The 20943-nt window shown below is 46.1% G+C and overlaps 1 protein-coding gene across 1 annotated transcript; it reads right to left on the reverse strand.

Moving 5' to 3' along the window:
• Nucleotides 1–7619: 7619 nt before the first annotated feature.
• On the reverse strand, nucleotides 7620–11997 carry LOC123045560 (ruBisCO large subunit-binding protein subunit beta, chloroplastic). The gene is made up of 14 exons (XM_044468668.1): nucleotides 11750–11997; nucleotides 11543–11668; nucleotides 11269–11406; nucleotides 11035–11130; nucleotides 10702–10944; nucleotides 10363–10597; nucleotides 10126–10295; nucleotides 9893–9970; nucleotides 9720–9791; nucleotides 9529–9633; nucleotides 8597–8689; nucleotides 8387–8479; nucleotides 8114–8264; nucleotides 7620–8026 (listed from the first exon to the last, which is right to left on the reverse strand). The coding sequence occupies exons 1-14, from the start codon at nucleotides 11906–11908 to the stop codon at nucleotides 8007–8009; spliced, it is 1779 nt and encodes a 592-aa protein (XP_044324603.1). The 5' UTR covers nucleotides 11909–11997; the 3' UTR covers nucleotides 7620–8006.
• Between the last annotated feature and the right edge of the window lie 8946 nt (nucleotides 11998–20943).

Raw genomic sequence — 20943 nt, forward strand, 5'->3', positions numbered from 1 at the left:
CCACCACCAAGCCCGCCGCTGCCCCTCACCACCACCGCCGCCGCGCCATCGCCGATCCTCTCCACGTCACCGCTGGTCTTTCCCTCGGCGCCGATGGGTTCCACCGCCGGCGCATCGACCGGCCAGTTGTCGCCCCCCTCCACGGGTTCGCCGCCATCACCCTCCACCACGCCGCTCGTCTACTCCCTTGAGGCCATGACCGGCGTCCTCAACGATCTGGTCGTCGCGGTCCAAGGAATCCGGCTGCTCCTGGCTGGTCCGTACAGGCCGCCAACGCCTCCGCCGCCAGCCCTGCCCTGGTACTCGGTTCCCGTGGCGATCGTCGGGGGTCATCCATCGCTCCAGCCGCCGGCCACCCCAGCGTTGTCCTGGCTGCAGTGGCCCGCGCCGACTCTCGCGGCGCCACACACGCCTCTTGCGCCCGCCCAAGTGCCGTAGTGGCCGTACTGGCCCGCGCCGGCCCCAGCCGCGCCAACCGCACCGGCCGCGCCGGTCCAGCTTCCACCGCCGCCGCCCAGTTCCGGACTGGGCCAGTCCACACCGGGGGGCCTCCCGATCCAGCAGGTCCAGTTTCCGTTGTCATCGTCCCCAATTCCGCCACCGCTAGTTTACACGGAGGCTGGGCACCCATCAGTACCCACATTGCAGTCTGGGGCCTCGTCCTGCTCGGCGGGGGCCTACGACGGCCTCCCCGCCGTTGACCGAGCATCGTCATCATCACTGCTCCGCACCGCCGAGCCGGTCGGCCATGGCGCACCGACCCAGCCGCCACCATGGTTCGCCAAGATCGACTTCGCCACTTATGATGGCACGGTGGACCCGCTTAACTGGCTCAACCAGTGCGACCAGTTTTTCCGTGGGCAGCGCACGCTCGCGTCGGAGCGCACTTGGCTGGCATCCTACCACCTCCACGGTGTAGACCAGACATGGTACTACGCCCTCGAGCAGGACGAGTGTGGCATGCCCCCGTGGGAGCGCTTCCATGAGTTGTGCCTCCTTTGTTTTGGGCCGCCGATCCGCGGGAGCCGCCTGGCCTAGTTGGGCCGCCTTCCCTTCACCTCTATGATGCAAGACTACACCGACCTCTTTCAGGCCCTGGCGTGCCACGCGTCCGGCGTGACGGCTCACCAGCGGGCCGAACTCTTCATCGGCGGTCTGCCAGATCATATCCGCGTGGACGTCGAGCTGCAGGGACCCCAGGACCTCCAGACGGCCATGTACTACGCCCGCGCGTTCGAGCGTCGCGCGGTGGCCATGCAATAGGCATCACCGTCCCGGGGCACTGGGCCGCTACCTGGACCAGATGTTCCCGTGCAGGGTTGGCTTGCTCAGGCTTCTGCGGTACCCCTCGCCACGACCGTGGCGCGCCCGTTCCGCCGGCTCACCTCGGTCGAGCTACTCAAGCGTCGCCGCCAAGGGTTGTGCTTCAACTGCGACGAGCTCTACACGCCCGGCCACGTCTGCCCGCGACTCTTCTACCTGGAGGCTGTAGACTACATTGAGGAGGACGCCGTCGCCGCCGACCAGACCGCCCCAGCTGTCGCGAAGGTGTTTGACGCTGGTTGATCACCTCGAGGAGTTCAGCAAGCGTTTCCCCACCTTACAGCTCAAGGACGAGCTGTTTGTGTCGGCGGGGAGAAGTGTTATGACCGTCATATTAGGGGCTTAGCCCAATGGGTTGTGGCCCAAGTTATCTTATTATTATTACGGGCTTAGCTCGATTATCTTATCGTTTGCTTAGGAGTCAAGTAAACCTCTTTACACAAGGAGAGGAGATGTATCAATCTAATCAAGCAAGAAGCAATCATATTTGCTCGGCTTCCTTAGGGAGCCGGGAGACCTAACCCTAGCCCCCTCCTTCTCTGCGCCATCTCCTCTCAGCCGCCGCCTCCTCGCGCATGACGGCGCCCAGCCGCCGGCGTCCGCGTGTTCGTCCACGACCAGCTCCCTCTTTCCCCTACAACCTCCGACCTAGACCCGGTAGAACCCTAGTTTCTACCATCCACGTCGGCACACACGCATCTTATAGCATCACATCCAGTGGCTATAAAAGGTGAATGAGACCAAATTAAATCTCATCTAGCTAAGTTCTAGCAAAACTGTTAAAGTTGTGTGTTGCACATGTTATATCGTCTAATTAATATATATAGATAGATCGACCTACCGATAGCCCTCAAGTATTCCATCTACCTATCAATTAATGCAATGATATGTTCCCACGTGTACTGGAGAAAAGATATATCGACCTAAAGTAACCACTTTTGTTATCAATAATATATCACACGATCATTTAGCTTGATCATGGTGGAACATATCGTTTTTCTGACATACACGATATCCTCTATATGTAATATCAATTGCTTAATACAACCTCTATAAAGAAATATAAGAGTGTTTAGATCATTAAAGTAGTGATCTAAAGGCGGACCCGGATTTTTGGGACGCGGATTATGCCGTCTGACCCCGTTGGTACAGAGGATGATTTGACGGCCGACTAGGCCATTTCGGACAACTTTTCGCCCACGCAGATGCTGGTAGTCAACGTGTGTGACTCGCCGCAGCTCATTCGGACACGGATGAGCACGGGCACCCACAGTGCACAGGCTGCCACCGACATGTTCGATGGAATGACCGAACAAGAGTCGGTGTGTTTTCTTTCCTCCTACCCGATCAGATTTTTGCATAGACCACTAGTTCATTTCAGACATGATGAATGCTTGCAAATCATAATCATGTAGGAGGCGTTCTTGTCGAACATGATCAATGGCAATGAAGATCCGACCAAAATGAGTATGAATTGGAGACCACCACCACATTTGAAGTTGGGACAACATTCGATCCCAATCAGAGCAAGAAGAAGAAGAGGACCAAGACGATGAAGGCAAGAGGTCCGGCATTCTCAAGAATTGAGGACATCTTGTTGGTCAAAACTTGGTTGGTCGCAACGACGGATCCAATATGCGGCACCGAGCAAAAGGGGAATACCTATTGGACGAAGATTTGGAAGGAGTAGTATCACGAACAAAGGAGTATGTAGAGCCGCATCCTATCGTGACCACCCGCAATGTGGCATCTCTCCAACATCATTGGGGGTTCATTCAATGGGAAGTGAACAAGTACGTCGGCTACTACTCACAAGTGATCAAACGCCCTCAAAGTGGGATGGGAGTCGCAACTCACGTAAGCTCAATTGCTTCATCTTCTCATCATTTGCATATGATTCTTGTGTTTGCATTCTCATGCTCATATATATGTTGTTTGCTAGACGGCGGTGGCGGCCACTTTGTATCACGAGGTGGAGAAGAAGCCATTTCCTTTTAGCTATTGTTGGGTCATATTGAATGGCAAGCCGAAATGGAACCAACTTGTGGCCGATCTCAAGACCGGCAAGAAGAGGAATGATGGCTCAAGCTCCAACCAATCAATTGGGTTGGACGATGAAGAGGACGAAGTTGTCGTAACGAATGGAAAAGCCACCATGCCAAAGGATAGCTGCCAAGTCATGGGAAACAGGTAGGAGAAGGCACGTGCCGCCCGTAGGCACGTGCCGCCCGTGATGCCTCGACTGCCAAAATGTCATCCAAATGGACGGGCATTTTTCGGTGAGGGAAAACAAGAAGGAGGAGAGGTACAAGCTCATGTTGGATGCGCAAAAGAAAAGGATGGCGTGAGAGCGGAAGAGGGCGGAGAAGAAGCTTGAAATTGAGAGGGAGAAGATCGAGTTGGAGAAGCCGTGGCGATCAAATGGGAACTCGAGAAGGCCAAGACATTTGGCGACATAAAGATTAAGAAGGAGAGGTTGCAACTTGCACGGACGAGAAAGATGCCAGGATCATGTTGACGGACGAAACCCTCTCGGATGAGCATGCGAAGAAGTGGCTTGCGGACAAGAAGGAGATCAACGACCGCATGGGGTACGAGACGACGAGAGCGGTTGCGGCCCCGATGCAGGCGGAGGAGGCAGCCCGGATGCAGGCGGAGCAGGACGCATTTCGGCTAGAGCACGACGCATTCTTCTCGGAGCAGGTGCTCGACCAGTGATCCAGGGCCATCCGTCATGCTCGGACATTGATTTCATTTTGGCATGACCGGTTTGTTGAACTATGATTTACTTTGCTTGATTTTAAACTTTGAAATTCATATAATTTGTATCGTATTATCGACGTGCATGAATTTAAAGATCAAAATTTGCGGTACGTGAATTTGCGAAACAACATTTGAGAGGTGCTCGGTTAGTGCCGCGCGTCCGCGGACATTTGAGAGGCCGGATTTGCAAGTCCGGCTGTAGATGCTCGTAATTACCAGCATTCGCTAATACATCGCGCTATATGCACTACCAGTGGACCAGGCGACATTTATGATCGTACAAATACGCGCTTGGCTGTTAACGCCCCATGCCACGCGCCCCCGTGATGGCATCATTACTCTCGGTGTTGGGTAGACATCATTGAACACAACACAGGCACTCGCTGGTGGCTTGCACTGTAGATCTCCCCCAAGCCGTCTCATGTGGGAAAACAGAATCAGGAGAGGAGATGGGTTCTGCACAGACGAAGATCGTTAGCCCATCCAATCCATTATCTGATGCATTGTTCTTGTTTTCTTTGCCTACGAGCTTAAGCGCCCACCTGTAGTAATCTCTCGTCTGCCTCAATCCCCCGGCATTACGAATTTCGTGGGGGCGAGTTCTGGATCTGGTTCCTCCAGTGAGACATTGAAGTCTTTCACCCAGATTCGCAGGTTTTTGGAAGTCATTCTGGGCGCCTAGGCACGGTGCGGGAGGTGACTTAAGATGACCCAGCTGGCAGATTTGCAGATTTGTAGATTATGTTGAGGTTCGCCAAGAAACAGATGTCACGGATTCAGACGAGAAAAAGCTTGAGAGGACGGAGCACAGATACGTAGCCCTGATGAGAAAGTTGAACGGTTGTTGGGTGCCATTATGGGCTGCAGGGCAACTGGGTGTAATTGATGCATGCTGGGCTGTTTTTAATTTGCCATAACTCCAGTAGGCTGTCCAGTGCTAAATTATTGTGTGTGGTGCATGCATAGCGCGTGGCATTTTGTTTTGCTGCGGGGTATAAATGCCGTCCCTGCTTGATGGTGTATTTGCATGTGTTTTGCTGGTATTTCACCGTTAGGGTTCGCCTAATTATGTAAAACTCGATGCACACAACCATTGGAGATGCATTATTGATAGGCGAGCATGTGTACGTAGGACGCAACATGAACTGGGAGCTTCAGAGCTTTCACATGAAGATCATGGCCATGACCCGCAGGTTGACGACGCCCAAGATAAAAATGTTATCCGGCCATGCTTGATTTTGTTCAAGAAGTGATACGTGCCGATAAACCAATTCATGTGAAATGAGATGTCCCCGCCGTGCGTTGAAGCACTGTATGTACTTGGTCTTCCACTTTCAGAAACTGCATCCTTCGTACTGCAAAATACACAACAAATGTTTAGCATGGCGTGTAGAAGATGGTCAGGAAGGATCTTGAAAAACTTGCTTCATGTTGTTCACACTTGTAGAAATATCCCTCTTGGTTTTCTTCCGTTGCTGATACAAACCAGATCGCATAGCCCGTGTTGCATTTTGGCAACTGATGAAAGGGAGCGACGGCACCTGGTTGGCGGCGTGGTGTGATGCGGGAGGTGTGGAGCTGCGCTGAGACTTGGATGAACACATGGTGGTGTTCTGCGGCTAGACTCGGAGAAATTGAGAAGGAGCAATGAGAAGAAGGCTGGGCGGCAGTTTACAAGACCATGTGAAGCGTCCACGTGGTGCAGCTAGCCGTTGGGACCGGATGCAATTGACACACGCCTCACTTCAATGCTCGACCTGCCTTGTGGGCCATCTCCTGCCTGCCGATGTCAGTTGCAAAAGATGGAAACTTTATACAGTCATAAGTGTTGTAGATGCCAAATCGTGTGGTAACATGCGGTGTCAATATCGATCACGTGTGGCTGCATGTCCACTCACGATTTATCATTTAAATGTTTTTATATTTCTTTATAGAGAAGAGTACGGCATTTTAGAGACCAAGCTCCATGAAGCCCTTTATTTTAAAAAATACAAAATTCATAAATTTCAGTTTCAAAAAATTCTGAAAAAAATACACATCTACGCAAGGATGTAAAGTGTATGTGTGAAAAAAATTCAATGAAACACCTTGAATTGTGAGCAGCAAAAAAAAACATGGACTTTAAAGATGAACAGTACATATGTTAAAAAGCCTCAAGTTTGTTTTTCTTGTGTAGCTCACATTTTAATGTATTTCGACCTAAAAATTTGCACACATGTACATTGCAGCGGGAGGCCATCCAGGGCCTCGTCGCTGGCTTGTCCGCCCAGGCCCCGGGCGAGGTGGTCGTCCGCGATCACCTCTACGCCGCCGTGTTCGCGCTGGTTGCGCGCGTGTGCTTCGGCGACGGTGTCGACGAACGCCATGTGAGCGCCATGCAGCGCGTGATACAGGAGTTCGTCGTCGCTGCCGGGGAGCTCAGTGGCATCGCCCTCGGCTCCAGGCTAGCCAAGTTCGTCCACCGGAGGCGACTGCGCCATCTCTTGGCCTTCCGTGGCCGCCAAGCTGAGCTCTTCCTCCCTCTCATCGCAGCACGGCGGAGGTCTCGTTCCTGCCATGGCGGCGTCCGGCGTCCGTACGTCGACTCACTCATCGATGTCCGCGTCCCCAGTGACGACACGGGCAGCATGGACATCGATGGCCGGCGCGCTCTTAGAGACGACGAGATGGTGAACCTTGTGTCTGAGTTCCTCGGCGGCGGCGCGGATACGGTCGTGGCCATCATCGAATGGACACTCGCTCACCTCGTCATCCAGCCAGAGGTCCAAAGCAAGCTGCGTCGCGAGGTTGACGCCGTGGACACGGTCTCCGTCGACAAGAGCCTCCGCAGGATGCCGTAACTGCATGCAGTTGTGCTGGAGAGCCTCCGGATGCACCCGTTGGTGCCGTTCGTCCCACGCCGAGTGCGGGCCGAGGACGCTACCTTGCTGGGCGAAACCACCGTACCGGCCAGCGACTTCAACGTGCGGTTTGTTGTGGGGGACATCGGGAGAGACAGCAAGACGTGGACGGATCCCGACGAGTTCCAACCCGATCGGTTCCTGGCTGGAGGCGAGGCGGAGGGCGTCGGGCCATCAGCAGGTCCCAAGGAGATGAAGATGATGCCGTTTGGTGCGGGGCATAGGTTCTGCCCGGGCATGGGTCTGGCCATGGTGAACATCAAGTGCTTCTTGGGCGCCCTCGTGCGCGAGTTCGAGTGGGCGCCGCCGGTGGAGGGTGGCGGCGGGGTCGACATGACTGACCTCAACGTGTTCTTCAAGGTGATGAAGAAGCCACTTTCCACCCGTGTCACACGACGCACCCGTTCCGTGTAGAGTATCAGCTGCACATGTGTGTCCTCGATGGCTCATCAGCTAACCTACTTTCAGTTCGCCAGCTTGCTTCTCGATCATGAGATGTGCCAGTGTCATGTTCGTTCTAGCTAGCGGCACGTGCAAAGATACCATATCCAACCCCCCAAGGCTCCACTATCTCCCACACAGGCACACCAATTAATTATCTGTGTTCCTGCCTTCGTGCATCATGCTTCTCCAAAGGAAAAGATTGATTAGTTTCATCATCAAAATGATGGGATGCTATTTGCTCGCATAAACTTGTCTGTATGCTCTAGATTGAACCGCAGCTGTAGTGTGTGTGCCTGTACGAATTTCCCGGAAAGCAGCCACGGGCACTCTGGTGGGTACCTTCTTGAGTTCTTCTCTGCCGAGGAAAACGTTGCACACCCGGCCTGAGGAGGAGGACCCTCGCTCTCCTCTCCTTAAGAGGAATGTTTAATTGGAAGTAGTAGTAAATCTTTCTTCAAAAATGCTACACTCGAATACCCACATATCTTGACAGATTTGCCCACAAAATTATTCACCCCAGGCATTTTCATGTCCTCGGTACCATATTTGTGGTGGCTCCGAACAAAAGCGTGCATGCTACACTCGAATACCTGAAACTGAAAGCATCGGACCAGGGTAAGCACGATATATTATTGAAAAGAAGATGCATCTTTTCTATATGAAGGTGCAAATATAGTTGTTACCTGATGCAGGCATTGGGGGAATCAAGTTCCTAGGGGGCATTGGGGGCCTTATGCGAACCGGCTTGCTTTCTTGCGCCTCCACGATCACTACGTCGGAGGTGAGAAAAGACTTGGCAACAACAGCAGAATGCTCTATGCAACACCTCACAACCTGACACATTTGTGCAGGGCAAACGAATTGCAGAGTTGGTGATGCCATTCAGCGTTATTAATTGGTTTAGTTGGAGAGACATTGGATTATTTTAGCCATTCTTCCATCATTATTTCACTAACCTTTGATGGGTCCAATATTCCAGAAGCCATCAAGTCTTCATAGCAGCCGTTGGCCGCATTGTAGCCATAACTTGCATTGTCATTTGACAGCACCTTCAACAGCAGCAGTCAAATGCATGTTAGCCAGAATTTATCCTCGGGTAGAGAATAGTTTACCAGACAAATGTGCATGTAACCGAACCAAAAGAGCTACCGCTCGCTATTGGTAACCTTTTCGATGACGAACTTGCCACTCATCCCGGCATTGTTAGCTATTAGTGTGGTAGGGTAGCTCAGAGCATGTTTGAAGATGTCAGCACCAATCTGAACATGGAATGAAAGGAGTTATGGCTCAAGACAGAAAAATCAGTGCATTTATCAGTGTGGTAAATGGTCATCCAAACTATATATCAATTGCTGCAGTATCCATGGATCAAGAAATCTGTATTTTCGATAAAGCACAAGCACCTTGACCACTACAAAAGGATAGTTGCACCAGTAGGCCAGGATTGTGGTGAACTCGAGTTGGGCCTGTGGATTGCAGTATATGTTTTATTCTTGAATATATGATGAACTATAGATATAAGGAGCCAGAGTAGGAGAAATAAATTAATGGATTTTTTATGTGCATCATTCACTCTGTTTTTATAAGGGCCAATATATTAACATCAAGATGACACCAAGTACCCAGTCTCTGCAAGAACACAATGTAAAGAGCTAGTCGAGCCATCGAGATTGCACACAGCCAAATCATTCACTACTTGGTGGACAAACAAAATCCATGTATAGTACGGCATTTTGGAATACTGATTGTCGTATTGTGAGTTGTTTCCATTTTCTTGTTTTTTGTTGTGCACTGGGGTACTTCCCTATGAACATTTTATGTTTGTTGGATGGGGTAATTGTGCAACGAAATCGGGATGATGTTGCCCTCTCATATGCCATGGTTTGTTCTCAGATTTAATATAGATCAAGATTTAGGTTTTTGCTCTCCAGAAATTAGCAAGATGGATATTGTAAACGTTTAGTAATGTGTGCTCATTAGATCATCTACTCGGTAGTACTATAGTCCTTCAGACATTTTCTACAGTGGTAATTAGGGCCACATGCTCATTATTTCCCTAGTTGCATTTTGCACTGCAAATGAAACCATAGTATGTTACCTTCTGCTCTAAATTATCCAATGATTCCTTGATCATGTCAATCTTCTGGGATAATCTTAGTAGGCTGCATCCACCACCAACTACAACACCTTCCTCAATAGCTGCCTGAAATATCCAAATGTGGTTATGAAATAGGAAAATCGTACTTCACAGAACCTCGCATAATAAGATTGTAGATTGGTTAGTGATACCATGGTTGCGTTAAGGGCATCTTCAATTCTCAGCTTCTTATCTTTCAGCTCAATGACTGTTTGAGCACCAACCTGCAATTAACTTGATGCCAGATTTTTAGAATCATGAAGTCCAAACGGCACAAAAGGCTAGTTACTAGTTAGCTATAAATATACTTGTGACACCTGATGACCTGAATGATTGCAATTGCACCAGATAACCTTGCAATCCTCTCACCCAGTATCTTTTTCTGGTACCTCTCCTTTGAGTTCTGGAAATTAGAATTAAAAATATGACCGCATTAAGATGACCATATTCATATGTCCATGGTAGCTTCAAGAAGCTTTAACTGCAGTTTCTCCAGTACGTACATATAAAAGGTCACATGGACAATTCCATGTTTTGCATCAAATTATTGGGCTATACCTCAACTTGGCCTTTTATCTGAGCAACCCTTTTCTCAACCGCATGAAGGGTGCTTCCATCAGTAACAATTAGTGTTGAATCTTTCTTGACTATTACCTTAGAAGCAGAGCCTAAGAACTCTTTCCCTGCCTCTTCTAGTGTGTATCCCATGTCATCTCTCACTACTGTACCTGAAAACCAACAAGAGATGTTGATGACTGGAGTTGCATCAGTTGATTTCGTGACCCAGTTATGTACCTCCTGTTATGATTGCAATGTCTTCTAAGCATTGGGTTTTTTGTTCACCGAAAGAAGGAGCCTTAATTGCTGCCACTTTGATCATCCCTGATAGCTTGTTTCTCGTCAAAGTAGCCAATGCTTCTTCTTCGACATCCTCAGCAATTATTAACAATGGAAAATCTTCTTTTACAGCACTAAAGCATACCCTTAAAAGTTCCCTTGGATCAGAAATTATCTTGTCAACCAACAGGATCTACAAAAGACAAAACATAACTCTTGAAATTATCCAGCAGAGTGATGTGTGTGCATCTTCTGATGCAGTGGCCTGGGGAGACATGATGGAGATATCTGCACTACCTTACAGTCAGTGTACTCCGCGGACATATTTGCATGTTTAGTCACAAAGAAAGGTGAGAGGTAACCACGTTCAAACTGCATTCCTTCGACAACCTCCAAACTGTTTACAGTGCTTCTCCCGTTTTCAATCCTAACCATGCCTTCCCTGCCTACTCTTTTAAAAGCATCAGAAATCATGTTTCCGACAGCGTAATCATTTCCCGCGCTAACTGCAGCCACATGTGCTATTTCATGGTCTTCAATCTAGAAGGCAGCAATTTACAAAATGTTACGATATCTATGCTAAGAACATACAGAAACATTCATAGCCATAGCTTAACTGATAAACCATACCTCCCGTGACATCAACTTGAGTTCAGAAACTAAAGCATCAGCAGTCCTCCCAATGCCACGCGCAATTTGAACCGGATTCATTCCAGCAGCAAGAACCTACTTTTTTAAAATATTCAGATGCAGGTTTAGGTTTCAGAATTGTTTGTGCCTGTCAATGTTCATTATACCAAAAACTTCTCCTGCTGACTTTCCAAACCAAGAAATATAGAGAACTACTATTCTGTATCAGCATACCTTCATTCCTTCAGCAATCAGGCCTTGAGCAAGGATTATAGAAGTGGTACACCCATCGCCGGCAATATCGTTCGTCCTGGCGCCGGCCTGTCTGACCAATTTAACTCCTAGATTTTCCAGCGGATCCTCCAATTCGATCTTGTACAATCCAGTAGAAAAAACAAATGAGTTTACTGAAAATTACAATCACTCCAAAAGATTGAAAAATACCCCAGCATTGCAGGAACATGTACTGAATCTGAAGAGCAGGCCGGCATGAGGTGAGTGGGAGTACCTCCTTGAGGACAGTCTCCCCATCGTTGACGATCTTGGGAGGGCCATACTTGTTGGCGAGCACCACATTCCTCCCCTTGGGACCCAGGGTGACCCCCACCAGCCGCGCCACCAGGTCCACGCCAGCCTGCAGAGCGGAGACCCAATTGCCACCCGTCGCAAGAAGCTAAATTCAGAACCCACCATGGTTGAAGCGTTGCTGCGTTACCTGCAACTTCTTGGTGGCGGAGAGGTCGTGGTTGAAGTGCAGGTCCTTGTAGACGGGCATCGGCGGCGTCTTCTTGGGAGAGAAGGGCAGGGTGGGGGGCTTGCTGGAGAGGGAAGGGGGAGGGGACGGAGGGAGCGGCATCCTCGACATGCTGCTCATTTGTGCAGAGGTGAGAGGTTGGAGGGGGTGAAGACAACGATAAGGCTGCTGTTGCTGGGAGGAAGGCAGTGGATACGCGGTTGCGTCGCGCCAAAAAGCGTTGAGAACTCAAGAAAGAAATATTGAGGATGGGCCGTCGACCCGTTGGCTGGGCAGCTGAGGTTGCTGCTAATTCATTCAAGTTCAATTTTCGGCTTGGACATGTGGTGCTCGTGAAGTTTCTTCTATAAAAAATGCCAATAAGCATTAGCCATTGGGTTGGTCTTATTTTTTTTAGAAAGAAAGAAATATCTACTCTGCCGGTCCCGTCTCGTCCCGGCGTCCCCGCCAAAAGGGGCGACGGCGAGGACGTCGAGGCAGCAGCTGTTGTGGCGGAGGAGCTGGCGAAGCGAGGCCCCGGCAGTCGCTGGGCTTGGATAATTCTTCTGCCCGCGTGCCCTTCTCTAGCGAGAACGGTTTTGTGAAGATTCCAGAAGATTTCACGCCTGGTTTTTTCTTCCTGTTTTTTAATTGTTTTTTCTTATGGTTCTTCCTTTTTATTTTTTCTCTTTGTATTTTATTTTATTTAAATTTTAAAATGAATGTACTAGACGCTCTTACAATTCTTTACAGATGGAGGACATTTTTTAAATTGGTGAATATTTTTTAAATTCGTGAACAATTTTTAATTCATGAAACAAATTCGCAATTTCCAATCCATGAATTTTTTTAACTTATGAAAACATTTTTGCAAATCCATGAACATTTTTTGTAATTCGTAAACATCTTACAAATTCAGAAACTTTTTCAAATTGATGAAAAAAATAATTTGCAGACATATTTTAGATCCATGAATAATTTCAAATCCAGACATTTTTAAAAATTTATGAACATTTTTCAGATTCATGAACTTTTCTTGATTTTGCTTTTCTTAAAATTAAGGAAAAAGGCAAAAAAATTGTAGTCCGTTTTCTAGGAACCAAAACAGAAAAAGGTCGAGCGAAAAGCCGCTAGCCAATGAGCCGCTAGTGCCAGTGACCGTTGCTACTAGGTCGCGCTCCCACAAACTGCTTTTAACGCCATAGTATTCAACATTGCAGGCATGTAGCTCTGCCATTTCGAGGGTAGAAAAGAAAAAGGAGAAGTATAACCACCCCACCCCACCCCACCCCCGCCCCCCGCACACACACACACACACACACACACACACACACACACACTCCGCCCCAAACCTTCCTAATGGATGAAATCCACCCCGCCCCCTCAAGTCTAAAATCGGTTTAATCACCCCCTCAAATATGCCAATATAAGATCAATTAGCCTCTGAATGGTTTTACACTGGATTTCAGGTGGTTTTCGCTTTAATAGTGCTGACTAGGTGGTTTTGTTCACGCTTCTTCCTTTCACTGCGACTGATCAGGCTCCTTCCTTTCTCTTTGTCTCAACTCGTCTCCTTTGCGTCTCCTCCTCGGCTCCTTCGCCCGCCATCATCGTTTCCTACCTGAACCATCTCTTTGTCACCTCCGCCGGCAGGTGAGTCCTGGACCTCGGCTTCCTCCTCTCCTCTGCCCACGTGGTGATCACATATTGGAAAAATGAGTGATTTGAGGGTTTGGGGTAAAATCCCTGCCATGGTAGCGGATTTGTCTGTCATTAAGGAGAGCAATATTTCCATGGTAGCCAATTTATGTTGCCTACTGCAACTCGTTCAGATTTTTTGAACAATTTTAGTCAGTGTCACCAGAGTGTTTAAATTGCTCAAGTCATCACTTCTCGGAGCCACCGATCAGTTTTATATGGTGTGACCGAATAATCCAAAGTTGTTGCCTTTTGTGTTTGTACATATCGGCCTGACCGAGTCATTTTACTTGGACTCATTGATGTGTGCAAAAGTGTGTGTAACGGTCAAACTTTTGGTCCTGCCCATATATACCCCCACCCACTACATTAGTGTCTCTCAAAGCGAACACAACTCGTATCTATCTTTCTGAGAGAGAGCTCCCACTAATTGTGTTGATTTCAAAGGGATTCCACTCCAACCATTGATCCTTTGATTTCTAGTCACCTCATTGCCGACCTGATGTATCGGGTGGACAAAGCCAGCACACACCGTATGAACCCATGAAAGGGCCATCACTACAGCACCGTGACGACACAACCACCAGCCTCCTTGACGAGGTGCATTAGGTCAGCAATGACGATTTCCAAGATGACGCTCCCACGTTGCACTTGGATGAGTCCCACCGTATCGATCTTCACCTCATATCGGTGTCGGCCACGCCCGGCAGACCAGATCAAGGTAGCGCCCCTGAAAATCCAGCCACGCCACGCAAGGCAAACAGACAGAGCGACCATCTCCGACGACCACCGAGAGCACCGATGCCTATATCTATCACCTAATGCCCAGTGCCAAACCGTAACCCCGTCAACTCTCAAAATCAGGGGATCATCCCGGACATGTCCATGATACTTCTCCAACGTGGGTTGTGCCCACTTGGTGGGCCCCCTCTGGTAGTTATTTGCTCCAATAATTTTTAAATAATTCATAAAAAATCTACCTAAAGTTTCAGCTTGTTTGGAGTTGTGCAGAATAGGTAGCTCTGACGTGCTTTTTCAGGTCCAGAATTCCAGCTGTCGGTATTCTCCCTCTTTGTGTAGACCTTGCATATTATGAGAGAAAAGGCATTATAATTACTCCCAAAAGCATTATTATGCATAAAAACATTATAAATAACATTAGGAAAACATGATACAAAATGGACATATCAAGTCTCTCAAGCTTAGACCTCGATTGTCCTCAAGCGAAAACCGAAATCGAAAAATATGTCCACATGCTTAGAGAGAGAGGTGTAGATAAAAACAAAATACGGACATAGAAGCATCATGCATATTATTATAACAACAAAGAACTTTAACATAAAGATTTTTGCACATAATTTTTATCCAATAACTTTTATCATACAACTTCCCATGAACAAGTAAGAATTCATCACAACATTGAAGTATAAAGCATAAACCTTATTAAAAACCAACAAAATATGTTCTCAGTCAACTTTGCAACTACAATTCATCATATTTTCCGGAAGGTTCACGTGTCGGAGCCTTTAGGCAAGTCCACATACTCAACCATCATTTAATCTTATATGATTGCTAACACTCACAGTGTACCCATGAACAAAAAGTTTTAACCAGACACATAGAAAGATAGGGGCTTATAGTTTCACCTCCCAACATATTCACCTCAAGGGGATATCACAATAATAACTCATGCCTACTCATATCCAGCTGGATATATGTGCCAATATCTTTCCTCACCACATGATGCTTGCAAAAGGAGAAAAAATAAAAAGGAATAGGGAAAAAACTTTGACTCTTCATAAAAGTAAATGCATAAAAGTAAAAGGTAGGCCCTTCACAGAGGGAGGCAGAGGTTGTCATGCGCTTATTTATTTGTATGCTAAATACCTTAATGCAAAAGAACGTCACATTGTATTGCCCCTTATGTTAGCAACCTTTATTATGCAGTATGTCACTTTTATTCTTTGTCATCACAAGTTCGTACAACGCTCAATTTTCTCTTACACTAAATGATCCAACACATTTACAAGCAATTTTTATTGCCTTATTGCACCGACGACAACTTACTTGAAGGATCTTACTCAATCCAAAGGTAGGTATGGTGGACTCTCGAAATATGTGATACGTACGTTTTGCATCATGCTTTTATATCAATATTTATTGCATTGTGGGCTGTTACTACACATTATGTCACAATAATTAGGCATTTTCTCTCTTATTTTATAAGGTTTACACGAAGAGGGAGAATGTCGGCAGCTGGAATTCTGGGCTGGAGAAGGAGCAAATATTAGAGACCTATTCTGCACAACTTAAAAATTCCTGAAACTCCATGAAAGTCAGTTTTGGAATATATTAGAAATATTGGGCGAAGAAAGCACCAGAGGGGTGCCACCCACCAGCCACGAGGGTGGAGGGCGCGCCCTACCCCCCTGGGCGCACCCCCTGCCTCGTGGGCCACCTGGCAGGCCCTCGATGCCCATCTTCTGCTATATGGTGTCTTTTTCCCTGGAAAAAAAATCAAAAGAAAGCTTTTGGGATGAAGCGCCGCCGTCTCGAGGCGGAACCTGGGCAGGACCAATCTAGTGCTTTGGCGGAACTGGTCTGCCAGGGAAACAACCCTCTAGAAGGGGTAAATCATCGCCATCGTCATCATCATCGATCCTCTCATCGAGAGGGGGTCAATCTTCATCAACATCTTCACCAGCACCAACTCCTCTCAAATCCTAGTTCATCTCTTGTATCCGATTTTTGTCTCAAAACCTTAGATTGGTACCTGTGGGTTGCTAGTAGTGTTGATTACTCCTTGTAGTTGATGCTAGTTGGTTTATTCGGTGGAAGATCATATGTTTAGATCCTTAATGCTATTCAATACCCCTCTGATCATGAACATGAATATGATTTGTGAGTAGTTATGTTTGTTCCTGAGGACATGGGAGAAGTCTTGTTATAAGTAATCATGTGAATTGGGTATTCGTTCGATATTTTGATGAGATGTATGTTGTCTTTCCTCTAGTGGTGTTATGTGAACGTTGACTACATGATACTTCACCATTATTTGGGCCTAGGGTAAGGCATTGGGAAGTAATAAGTATGATGGGTTGCTAGAGTGACAGAAGCTTAAACCCTAGTTTATGCGTTGCTTTGTAAGGGGCTGATTTGGATCCATATGTTTCATGCTATGGTTAGGTTTACCTTAATTCTTCTTTCGTAGTTGCGGATGCTTGCGAGAGGGGTTAATCATAAGTGGGATGCTTGTCCAAGGAAGGGCAGTACCCAAGCACCGGTCCACCCACATATCGAATTATCAAAGTAACAAACGTGAATCATATGAGCATGATGAAAACTAGCTTGACAGTAATCCCCATGTGTCCTCGGGAGCGCTTTGCTTTATATAAGAGTTTTTTCCAGGCTTGTCCTTTGCTACAAAAAGGATTGGGCCACCTTGCTGCACCTTAGTCACTTTGTTACTTGTTACCCCTTATGAATTATCCTATCACAAAACTATCTGTTACCGATAATTTCAGTGCTTGCAGAGAATACCTTACTGAAAATCGCTTGTCATTTCCTTCTGCTCCTTGTTGGGTTTGACACTCTTACTTATCAAAAGGACTAAGATAGATACCCTATACTTGTGGGTCATCAAGACTCTTTTCTGGCGCCGTTGCCCAGGAGTGAAGCGCCTTTGGTAGGTGGAATTTGGTAAGGAAACATTTATATAGTGTGCTGAAATTTACTGTCACTTGTTACTATGGAAAATAATACTTTGAGGTGCTTGTTTGCGGTATCTTCACCCCGACCAGAAGTTCAAAGAGTTGCTCGAACCTACTGAAAATATTTAATTTGAAATTCCTCCGGGTATGATAGAGGAACTGCTAGCTAATCCCTATACATGAGATGGAACATTACATCCCGATATGCACCTAATCTATGTGGATGAAGTTTGTGGATTATTTAAGCTTGCAGGTATGCCCGAGGATGTTGCCAAGAAGAAGGTCTTCCCTTTATCTTTGAAGGGAAATGCATTTACATGGTTTAGGCTATGTGATGATATTGGATCATGGAACTACAATCGATTGAAATTGGAATTTCATCAGAAGTTTTATCCTATGCATCTGGTTCATCGTGATCGTAATTATATATATAATTTTTGGCCTTGTGAAGGAGAAACTATCGCTGAAGCTTGGGGGAGGCTTAAGCCAATGTTATATTCATGCCCCAATCATGAGCTCTCAAGAGAAATTATTATTCAAAACTTTTATGCTCGGCTTTCTCTTAATGATTGCTCCATGCTCGATACTTCTTGTACTGGTTCTTTTATGATGAATACCATTGAATTCAGATGGGATTTATTTGAAAGAATTAAACACAACTCTGAAGATTGGGAACTCGACGAAGGTAAGGAGTCAGGTATAACCCCTAAGTTTGATTGTGTTAAATCTTTTATGAATACCGATGCTTTTCGTGAATTTAGCACTAAATATGGACTTGACTCTGAGATAGTAGCTTCTTTCTGTGAATCATTTGCTACTCATGTTGGTCTCCCTAAGGAGAAGTGGTTTAAATATCACCCTCCCATTGAGGTGAAAGTAGTAGAACCTATTAAAGTTAAAGAAAAAACTATCACTTATAATGTTGATCCTATTGTTCCCACCGCTTATATTGAGAAACCACCCTTTCCTGTTAGAATAAAGGATCATGTTAAAGCTTCAACTGTGGTTCGTAAGAGTAATGCTAGAACACCTACACGCCCTGAGCAAACTAAAGTTGAACCTAGTATTGCTATGCTTAAAGATCTCTTGGTAGATAATATTGATGGGCATGTTATTTATTTCTGTGATGAAGCTGCTAGAATTGCTAAACCCGATACTAAAAATAAACATAGACCTATTGTTGGCATGCCTGTTGTTTCTGTTAAAATAGGAGATCATTTTTACCATGGCTTATGTGATATGGGTGCTAGTGTGAGTGCAATACCTCATTCCTTATACAAAGAAATTATACATGATATTGCACCTGCTGAGATAGAAGATATTGATGTTACTATTAAGCTTGCCAATAGAGATACTATTTCACCAATTGCGATTGTTAGAGATGTTGAAGTCTTGTGTGGGAAAATTAAACACCCTACTGATTTTCTCGTGCTTGGTTCCCCACAAGATGACTTTTGTCCCATTATATTTGGTAGACCCTTCTTGAATACTGTTAATGCTAAGATAGACTGCGAAAAGGATATTGTTACTGTTGGTTTAGGGGATATGTCTCGTGATTTTAATTTTGCTAAATTTCGTAGACAACCCCATGATAAAGAATTGCCTAGTAAAGATGAAATTATTGGTCTTGCTTCTGTTGCCGTGCCTCCTAATGATCCTTTAGAACAATATTTGCTCGACCATGAAAATGATATGTTTATGAATGAAAGAAGGGAAATAGATGAAGTATTCTTTAAACAGGGACCTGATGACCCACAAGTGTAGGGGATCTATCGTAGTCCTTTCAATAAATAAGAGTGCCGAACCCAATGAGGAGCAGAAGGAAATGACAAGTGGTTTTCAGTAAGGTATTCTCTGCAAGCACTGAAATTATTGGTAACAGATAGTTTTGTGATAAGGTAATTTGTAACGGGTAACAAGCAATGAAAGTAAATAAGGTGAAGCAAGGTGGCCCAATACTTTTTGTAGCAAAGGACAAGCCTGTACAATTTCTTATATAGAGAAAAGCGCTCCCGAGTACATATGGGAATTATCGTCAAGCTAGTTTTCATCACGCTCATATGATTCGCGTTCGTTACTTTGATAATTTGATATGTGGGTGGACCGGTGCTTGGGTACTACCCTTTCTTGGACAAGCATCCCACTTATGATTAACCCCTAGTGCAAGCATCCACAACTACAAAAGAAATATTAAGGTAAACCTAACCATAGCATGAAACATATGGTTCCAAATCAGCCCCTTACGAAGCAACGCATAAACTAGGGTTTAAGCTTCGGTCACTCTAGCAACCCATCATCTACTTATTACTTCCCAATGCCTTCCTATAGGCCCAAACAATGGTGAAGTGTCATGTAGTCGACGTTCACATAACACCACTAGAGGACAAACAACATACATCTCATCAAAATATCGAATGAATACCAAATTCACATGACTACTTATAGCAAGACTTCACCCATATCCTCAGGAACAAACATAACTACTCACAAATCATATTCATGTTCATAATCAGAGGGGTATTAATATGCATTAAGGATCTGAACATATGATCTTCCACCAAATAAACCAACTAGCATCAACTATAAGGAGTAATCAACACTACTAGCAACCCACAGGTGCCAATCTGAGGTTTTGGTACAGAGATTGGATACAAGAGATGAACTAGGGTTTGAGAGGAGATGGTGCTGGTGAAGATGTTGATGGAGATTGACCCCCTCCCGATGAGAGGATCGTTGGTGATGACGATGGTGATGATTTCCCCCTCCCGGAGGGATGTTTCCCCGGAAGAACAGCTCCGCCGGAGCCCTAGATTGGTTCCGCCAAGGTTCCGCCTCGTGGCGGCTGTGTTTCACCCCGAAAGCTTGCTTATGATTTTTTTCCAGGGTAAAAGACTTCACATAGCAGAAGAGAGTCACCGGAAGGCTGCTAGGGGGCCCACGAGGCAGGGGGGGTGCGCCCAGGGGGTAGGGCGCTCCCCCATCCTCGTGGATGGTGGGTGGCCCCCCTCTGGTATTTCTTCCACTCAATATTTTTTATTAATTCCAAAAATGACTCTCGCGGAGTTTCAGGAATTTTGGAGTTGTGTAGAATAGGTCTCTAATATTTCCTCCTTTTCCAGCCCAGAACTCCAGCTGCCGGCATTCTCCCTCTTCATGTAAACCTTGTAAAATAAGAGAGAACATGCATAAGTATTGTGACATAACGTGTAATAACAGCCCATAATGCAATAAATATCGATATAAAAGCATGATGCAAAATGGACATATCAAATCCCCCAAGCTTAGACCTCGCTTGTCCTCAAGCGGAAGCCGATATCAAAAAATATGTCCACATGTTTAGAGATAGAGGTGTCGATAAAATAAAATACGGACATGAGGGCATCATGATAATTCTTATAACAACACAACTTACTTGAAGGATCTTACTCAATCCATAGGTAGATATGGTGGACTCTCATGCAAAACTGGGTTTAAGGGTATTTGGAAGCACAAGTAGTATCTCTACTTGGTGCAAAGAATTTGTCTAGCATGAGGGGGAAAGGAAAGCTCAACATGTTGGATGATCCATGACCATATACTTTATTTCGGATATAAGAAAACATAACCCATTACGTTGTCTTCCTTGTCCAACATCAACTCTTTAGCATGTCATACTTTAATGAGTGCTCACAATCATAAAATATGTCCAAGATAGTATATTTATATGTGAGAACCTCTCTTTCTTTATTACTTCCTATTAATTGCAACGATGACCAAAACTATGTTTGC

This window comes from Triticum aestivum, chromosome 2B (assembly GCF_018294505.1).
Source record: "Triticum aestivum cultivar Chinese Spring chromosome 2B, IWGSC CS RefSeq v2.1, whole genome shotgun sequence".
In the NCBI taxonomy this organism is placed as follows: domain Eukaryota; kingdom Viridiplantae; phylum Streptophyta; class Magnoliopsida; order Poales; family Poaceae; genus Triticum; species Triticum aestivum.